The sequence below is a fragment of the Coregonus lavaretus genome, assembly GCF_964263955.1.
Source record: "Coregonus lavaretus genome assembly, chromosome: 28".
NCBI classification, from domain to species: Eukaryota; Metazoa; Chordata; class Actinopteri; order Salmoniformes; family Salmonidae; genus Coregonus; species Coregonus lavaretus.
The window spans coordinates 4,699,559-4,707,692 of record NC_140015.1 but is presented as its reverse complement, the minus strand read 5'-3'; the positions used below and the strand labels follow the sequence as shown (position 1 = coordinate 4,707,692).

At 42.9% G+C, this 8,134-nt stretch overlaps 1 protein-coding gene across 1 annotated transcript; it reads right to left on the bottom strand.

The window, feature by feature from the left end:
* Positions 1–3,485: 3,485 nt before the first annotated feature.
* LOC311104118 (epoxide hydrolase 4) lies at positions 3,486–7,348 on the bottom strand. The gene is made up of 7 exons (XM_084145790.1): positions 7,007–7,348; positions 6,306–6,391; positions 5,980–6,137; positions 5,449–5,577; positions 5,194–5,297; positions 4,702–4,850; positions 3,486–4,387 (listed from the first exon to the last, which is right to left on the bottom strand). The coding sequence occupies exons 1-7, from the start codon at positions 7,250–7,252 to the stop codon at positions 4,105–4,107; spliced, it is 1,155 nt and encodes a 384-aa protein (XP_084001916.1). The 5' UTR covers positions 7,253–7,348; the 3' UTR covers positions 3,486–4,104.
* Positions 7,349–8,134: the final 786 nt, after the last annotated feature.

Sequence of the window (8,134 nt, the reverse complement as noted above, 5' to 3'; positions counted from 1 at the left end):
ACTGCAGTTTAACTGACGCCCAGCCCAGAAAGACAAGTCAAATTCCTAATAAGACACTTTAGTCATTATCTTTGTGCACAAAACATCCATTGAATTATTCAAATATTTGTCACTGATATAATTCCATCACCTACAGCCGAAGTTATTAAAGCTGCAATATGTAACTTTTTGGGCGCCTGACCAAATTTACATAGAAGTGGGAGTTATAGATCTGTAATTCGCTTGAAAGCAAGTCTAAAAATCTGTAGATCTGTCCTATATGCGCTATTTCTATGCTTTCCATTAAGTTTCATTTTTGCATCTTTTACTTTCGATGTTGTACACCAGCTTCAAAAACCTATACAATAAATGTTGGTTAGTTCAAATATATTTCACAGCGGTTTAGATGGTACAATGATTCTCTACACGGCTTGTTTTGTCACATAAACTGAAATTAGGCGATTTATTATAATTTTTGCAACCAGGAAATGGCAGAGCGATTTCTGCATATTGCACCTTTGACATTTTATATCCATCCAAAGTCTGATGATGTTGTCGCTGCTCCCTGTGCGCATTGAGTGCTAGAGCCAATGTGATGTTGGTCAATATAAACCGGATGCAACCCGGATATAGACGGTCCATGAATTGGTCGGATATCTTGGACTCAGTCTCCGGTTCTTATCGTTCTTATTATACGCAAAGAGGAAGAGAGAGGCCCAACTCGGCGGAAAATCTGCCTCCCTCCAGCAGGTGGAGTTTTTGTATGGAGGTCAATGAGTGTCGAATTTGGTCAACAAAAAAATGAATGGCTTATTTGCTACGTGAGATTTTATCGAATAGAAGTTTTGTAATGCTTTAGTTGTTACTAGTGTACTGATATAAGTAGGACACGTGATATCCCGGCAACTTTCAGAAAAAAAAACACTTCATATCGGAGTTGTCTTGATATGGCTATGCATATTCATGTTATGAGGCTAGTCAGCAAAACGTCTCTCTTCACTGAATACATTCTGCCCACGTCAACAACCCTAATCGAAAATTCATAATTGCATGTATCCACCAATCCAAAGAAAGGATAGGCAGGAGCTAGACAGCCCGCCGTGCAGCTTTGTGGAAAAGAACTCCCGTTGTTTAGGGCGGAGAAACATGTATCTTGTCAGTATATCCATAATCTTTGTATTATACCTCAGTGGTTCTTATTATACCTCAGTGGTTTTCAGCCCCTTCTACCTAGTTTGATGGTTGTTGAATGATGGCACGAGCCACACCCCTCCTCTTCCCTGTTGGCTGAATAGCAGGTGGGACGTCCAACTCAATGAACGTTATTTCTTTGTGATTGACAGTAAATAATGATTATGCCATATTTATTATTTCTAAATAATATTACATTCTGAATTCATTATTATAACATTTATATTTTTAGACATTCATCTGTTTAATCATTAATTTATTTGTTACTAATACAACATTTTTTCTTAACCTGCTTTACTCATTGTAGCCACTACATTCTCTATTAAAGTGTTCATTTTGTCTCTGATCCTACGGTTAAAAATTGTCAACTTGAGAATGGATGAACACCTAGGTTTGGATTGCACTTAATTTTAGTATTCTACAGTCGTGGTCAAAAGTTTTGAGAATGACACAAATACTAATTTTCACATAGTCTGCTGCCTCAGTTTTGATTATGGCAATTTGCATACACTCCAGAATGTCATGAAGAGTGATCAGATGAATTGCAATTAATTGCAAAGTCCCTCTTTGCCATGAAAATGAACTTAATCCCCCAAAAACATTTCCACTGCATTTCAGCTCTGCCACAAAAGGACCAGCTGCCATCATGTCAGTGATTCTCTCGTTAACACAGGTGAGAGTGTTGACGAGGACAAGGCTGGAGATCACTCTGTCATGCTGATTGAGTTAGAATAACAGACTGGAAGCTTTAAAAGGAGGGTGGTGCTTGAAATCATTGTTCTTCCTCTGTTAACCATGGTTACCTGCAAAGAAACACATGCCGTCATCATTGCTTTGCACAAAAAGGGTTTCACAGGCAAGGATATTGCTGCTAGTAAGATTGCACCTAAATCAAACATTTATCGGATCATCAAGAACTTCAAGGAGAGAGGTTCAATTGTTGTGAAGAAGGCATCAGGGCGCCCAAGAAAGTCCAGCAAGCGCCAGGACCGTCTCCTAAAGTTGATTCAGCTGTGGGATCGCGGCACCACCAGTGCAGAGCTTGCTCAGGAATGGCAGCAGGCAGGTGTGAGTGCATCTGCACGCACAGTTCGGCAAATACTTTTGGAGGATGGCCTGGTGTCAAGAAGGGCAGCAAAGAAGCCACTTCTCTCCAGGAAAAATATCAGTGACAGACTGATATTCTGCAAAAGGTCCCAACCATCCAAGAACAGGTTGGTGACGACCAATGGCTTTTCCAGCATGATGGAGCACCTTGCCATAAGGCAAAAGTAATAACTAAGTGGCTCGGGGAACAAAACATCAACATTTTGGGTCCATTGCCAGGAAACTCCCCAGACCTCAATCCCATTGAGAACTTGTGGTCGATCCTCAAGAGGCGGGTGGACAAACAAAACCCCAAAAATTCTGACAAACTCCAAGCATTGATTATGCAAGAATGGGCTGCCATCAGTCAGGATGTGGCCCAGAAGTTAATTGACAGCATGCCAGGGTGGATTGCAGAGGTCTTGAAAAAGAAGGGTCAACACTGCAAATATTGACTCTTTGCATAAACGTAATGTAATTGTCAATAAAAGCCTTTGACACTTATGGAATGCTTGTAATTATACTTCAGTATACCATAGTAACATCTGACAAAAATATCTCATAACACTGAAGCAGAGAACTTTGTGAAGTCCAATACTTGTGTCATTCTCAAAACTTTTGACCACGACTGTATATGTGGTTTGGGGTTCCACATTGTTTAAGAACAGCCAGATACCCCGAGAAATTGACTGTCCATAGGGCAGTTTGGACAAATAAGCTGGTCAGTCTTTAACCAGTGGGCCTGTCTAAATTGGGGTTTTTTTGCGTAAAAAATGTGCCGGTGTGTAAATGCCTGGGCCAATTTCTGGTCCCAGTGTGTTCCTGGATAACCCCATGTGACCTCCCATCAGTTTAGTGACCCAATAACAGATGGCTTATTATCATCATCATTAAAACTAGCCTTTGTGATGCAACACTCCCAACAGCTGGCCGTTGTTGGTTACCTACAGGTGTGTGTTTTCCTCTATACGTCCAGTGTTTACCAATCAGAGGAAGGAGATTGCTGATATGATTTAAGTGTGAATGTTTTAAACATAGGTATATTACAGGTAGAATATAGATGGAGGTAGGTAAGGTAGATCACACATAGGTGGATTACAGACCGCAAAGATGCATAGAATCCGGCAGGGATGCTTTGACACCCATCATCCTTCAACACTATGGACTGGATCAAACCAGGAAAAATACATGGCAGACAAAAGTAATCAACAGAATTGGAAACCAATCGATATGATTGAATCTAATTTATTTCCATGGGTTTGGAAATGTAGACAGTTGATGCAGGACGGGGGCATTGTGTCTGTAGCCAGGAGTCTTAATGTCCAGCCAGTGACTGGGTTTGCTTTGGTTACACGGCCGCATCGTTATGGTAACGTGATACAGTTATGATGGCAATAGGTTGATAGACAGGGCCACTGTATCAATAGGAACTGGCTGAAGTCAGTGAGAATAATAGAGATGGCAGAAATACAACACATTACAATTGTAGCTACAGAAAAAAGACAAAACCGCAATACCTTTTTCACACTATCCTCCTGACCCAAACCATACTGTGCTGGCTTAGATATTTTCTTTTTACATGGTCTTTTCTAGCACGGTTCCAGCAACAATGGTGGATGCGTAACCAGGCCAGCTCCGCTCGGCACAGTAGTGTGAAACGGTTATAGTGGTGATTCCCAGCAGGGTTGAGGTCAATTCTATTTCAATTCCAGTCATTTCAGGAATAAATAAAAATTCAAATTCCCTTAAATGCTTTTCAATTAGGAACATTTGGAATTGGGTTTACTTTCTGAATTGGCTGGAATTGGCCCCAATCCTGATTCCCAGCAGGTCAGGACCACCATCCATTTACTCTCTGGTCCACTTGATGGCCCAGCCTGCACCTCTCCGTGCGGAGCAGCGCTCCACGTCCTTTTCCCTATCCAGAAGAAACTCCCACAGCAGCCGGTTGACCGTCTCTGGCTGGTCCTGCTGTACCCAGTGGCTGCACCCAGGGATGGTGTGCAGGGTGACGGACCCCCGGGCGTAGGGCCTGGTGCCCCCAGACATCCCCTCCACCAGGATGCTGTCAGCCTCGCCCCAGATCAGCAGGCACGGAACCTCCACCTCCTGGTGCTTGTAAAGGGCGTTACTGGAATCATATTAAATGTACTATAAAAGGTTCTATAAAACATATTGATCTTATGTAGTTTTTCCTGGTCCAAACAAACAGTACCGGTATGCTATTTTCTTTCTATATTTCCCTGTCCATCTTTTGTATATTTGGATTTTTTGTGGTGTTTGCATGAACAAAATCACCAAGGTGGTGATTCAGTGCCAGATACTGTATGTTGGTGGAAAAAACTGAATTCTACATACAAGACCACAAATCAAATTAACTCCTTGTTATTTGATAGTCCACATTTTATCATAAAGGATATTGAGGCGGGCAGCTATCCTTCTGACCTGAGTAGTGAGCGGTAGTAGTTGAGGGGTGCGGTCAGCCCACCAGGTTGGGACAGGTGGTAGAGATATCCCTCGAGCTGAGCTTCAGTCAGCCTGCGGGCACGGTTCCTGATGCCACCACGACCTCCACACAGCAGACTACGCACCAACTGGACAAGGGAACACAGGAGAGGAGGAGAACCATGGTACCATGACCGGTAATCATGAAAAAACAGGGTGGAGGACTCAAACAGCCCGTATAAATTAGTTTTATATGCAATTCTATGGGAGGACAGGGCATGGGTTCAAATAGTATTCGGTTTCTTTCAAATACTTTGAACGTTTGACCGAACATGCCTGGAGAGGCAGATAGTCCCAAAAGTACAAAACCTGCCCATCCCATTGGTTCCATTGCGCCAGGCAAACTTCGATAGTGTGTATGAATGTACATATATGAGTCATATTCAAGAAGAGAAAGTGCCTCTATGCTTGTGTGAGTGTCATAGACACTACCTTGAAGTCCTCCAGTGATAGAGTGAACTCTGGCAGTAGAGGGAGCTGGAAGAAGCAGGCATGACCACAGCGCAGGAGCTCATAGGGTCTCCTCAACACTGCATCTAGGTGGAAAAATTAGAGATCACATTATTACATAGCCAGCTAGGACATTTCCAATATACTTCTATTCTCTGGAAAATGGTAGGGTACAGTTCAGTACCCATAAGGGGAAGTAATAGAAACACACACATACAGGTACACACTCATCATTACCTAGCCAGGAGGCAGGGTGCGGTGCGTTCATGATGACCAGTCGCTGCACCATGTCAGGCCTCTCCAGCGTGAAGTGCCAGGCCAGCATACCACCCCAGTCATGGCCCACCAACACACAACTGGTGTGGCCTGAAGTCCCAGAAGAAACAATAAACTGCTAAAGAATAAGGGTGCTTTGTGGCTCTATATAGAACCTTTGAGGGCCATTGAACTCCTTTTAGTTCTATAGCACCATTTCTCCTAGCAATGTAGGCTATTTACTACTAATTGTTCCGTCTGTCATATACAGTAGACAGTGAAGTATACATACATAGCCTACTGTATATCAGGGAAATTAAACTACTGGCCTTCAGCCCTCAAATACTGCTGGTTTTCTTTTCTAGCTGATAGTTCATTGCTTGGGCAGAGAGACCACACACATCGGGTGTCCCAGTTCCCTGATTAGAAGGATAGACCAGCAGAACTTAAGCCCTCGAGGGCCAGTAGTTAAATAGCCCATATGGTATACCGAGGCACTAACACGTAGTGTACCGAGTTCATCAATGGCGTCCCTGATGTCGTAACAGAGTTTCTCCAGAGAGTAGTCCTCTAGCTGGGAGGGTGCGTCAGAGTCGCCACAGCCACGCAGGTCCAGCGCCACCGTGTGGTACTGCCCACTAAACCCACACAGCTGGTAGCGCCACGAGTACCTGAGACCGAGATGTCGGGAGATAGGATGAAACATTACTTAAAGTTGGCAGGTATATTTGTATTATGATATAATTATAATGCGTTGTAAGTAAGACGTGTCACTGTCATGTACAATATGACATGTTATGTGATAATGCGGTAATAAAAGTGGAGTGTGTGGACGTCACCAATTTTCTGGGAATCCATGAAGGAAGAGCATTAGAGGCTTCCTGCTGTCTCCCTTGGTTACATAATGGAACCTCAAACCAGAGCTCTGTGATAAAAAGGGAGAGGGAGATGGGAGGAGAGGAGGGGGGGATTTAACTCTGGAAATGTGAAAGTGTTTGGCAGAACTACCCTGTTCTTTTTACATATTTGTCTGTCCTCCAGCTTCTAATATTAGAGTAGAGCAGAGCTAGATAAAGGTTGAAACGCGTGTGTATCCCAAATGGCACTATTCCCTAGATCCAAATGGCACTCTATTCCCTAGATAGTGTACTACTTTTCACCAGGGCCCATTGAGCTCTGGTCAAAAGTTGTGCAATGGGGCCTGGTCAAAAGTCGTGTGTGGGGTGCCATTTGGGATGTAACCAGGGAGGTGGAGTGGGTGGTCAAACTAAAATTAGGTACAACCCCTCAACTCTTGCACAGTTTAGTCAGCTGAGCAATTCTCCAGTCAGATAAACAGATAGCGTAATGTTGTATTTCACTTGAAATACCCATTTATATTTTATTTCCCCTGCTATCCCACACAAACAGATTTGATTTCCATACGTTTTAGGGAAATCAGAAAGTACTCACCAATTGTTGACACTGCAATAAAATATAAAAGTAGCACATTTTATGCTGACAATAGCGGTGTTTCTCTCTCACTCCTATCCATTCTTACCCTGCCCCAAAAGTAGCTGTGTTTGCCCAGAGTGGGATCACGCAGACAGGCGGGCTGCTTCGTGCGGACAGTCCATTGGAAGGTCCCGTACGGGTCTTTCAGTGCCCGCCATGCGATCCGGGTAAGAACCAGTACGGCTGTGATTCCAGCCGTGCCATACACCAGAAACCAGTACAGCACAGACTGAAACCACAGACACAATCTGGTCGGAACCAGTAGAACGTCCACGATCACGGAATTGCTCATTGCTCGCCTCCTTATTCTAGTTTGGACCGCAAGTTTTAGCTGGCTGTGAGTGCGTCTGCTGTGTGTCTGTTGGGAAATGCCCAGTGGCGCGTCTGCTTCTTCAATGTGGCATACTGGAAATGTTTTACCTTTCCCGATTCATTTCAATACACTTAGGGGGGAAAAAAACATTTCACAGGTGGAAAATCACATGATGTCACATGTGAAATGTCCCCATGTTTTGCACATGTGATTTAGGAATATTTCACAAGAAGTTTCACATGTTGATTAAAATTCTCACATGATGCCCTGCAAAGTCATTAGGACGTCCCCAGAACATCACGAAATAGCCACAGTGTTTTCCACTTACATAGGATATTTGACACACTTACACATATGATTACATTGTGTATGTTTATTTACACAGTCATTATTATTCAACATGTCCTCACCTGGGATTTGAACTCACAACCTATTGGTTCACAGCATTACGATCTTCCTGCTACGCCACCATGTCTGTGTCAATGACTGATTTCACCTGTATTCCTACACTTTGGACTTCAAAGTCAATCTCAGCTTTGTGTAATACACTAAAGAAAAACGATTACAGTGCCTTCAGAAATTATTCACACCCATTCACTTTTTCCATATCTGTTGTGTTACAGCCTGAATTTAAAATGGGTTAAATTGGGATTTTGGGTGACACACAATACCCTATAATGTCAAAGTGGAAATATGTTTTTAGAAATTAATTAAAAACGAAAAGGTTGAATTGTCTGCAGTCAATACGTTTTCAATCCCTTTGTTATGGCAAGCCTAAATAAGTTCAGGAGTAAAAATGTGCTTAACAAGTCACATAATAAGTTGCATGGACTCACTCTGTGTGCAATAATAGAGTTTAAC

What these genes read in the sequence shown, in the direction of transcription:
- LOC311104118 (XM_084145790.1), bottom strand. Translation starts at nt 7,252, where the DNA reads ATGAGCAATTCCGTGATCGTGGACGTTCTACTGGTTCCGACCAGATTG. An exon ending in GGACGCCATTGATGAACTCG is followed by an intron (nt 5,578 to 5,979) that starts GTACACTACGTG and finishes CTGGGACTTCAG; the next exon opens with GCCACACCAGTTGTGTGTTG. An exon ending in TACTACCGCTCACTACTCAG is followed by an intron (nt 4,388 to 4,701) that starts GTCAGAAGGATA and finishes ATATGATTCCAG; the next exon opens with TAACGCCCTTTACAAGCACC.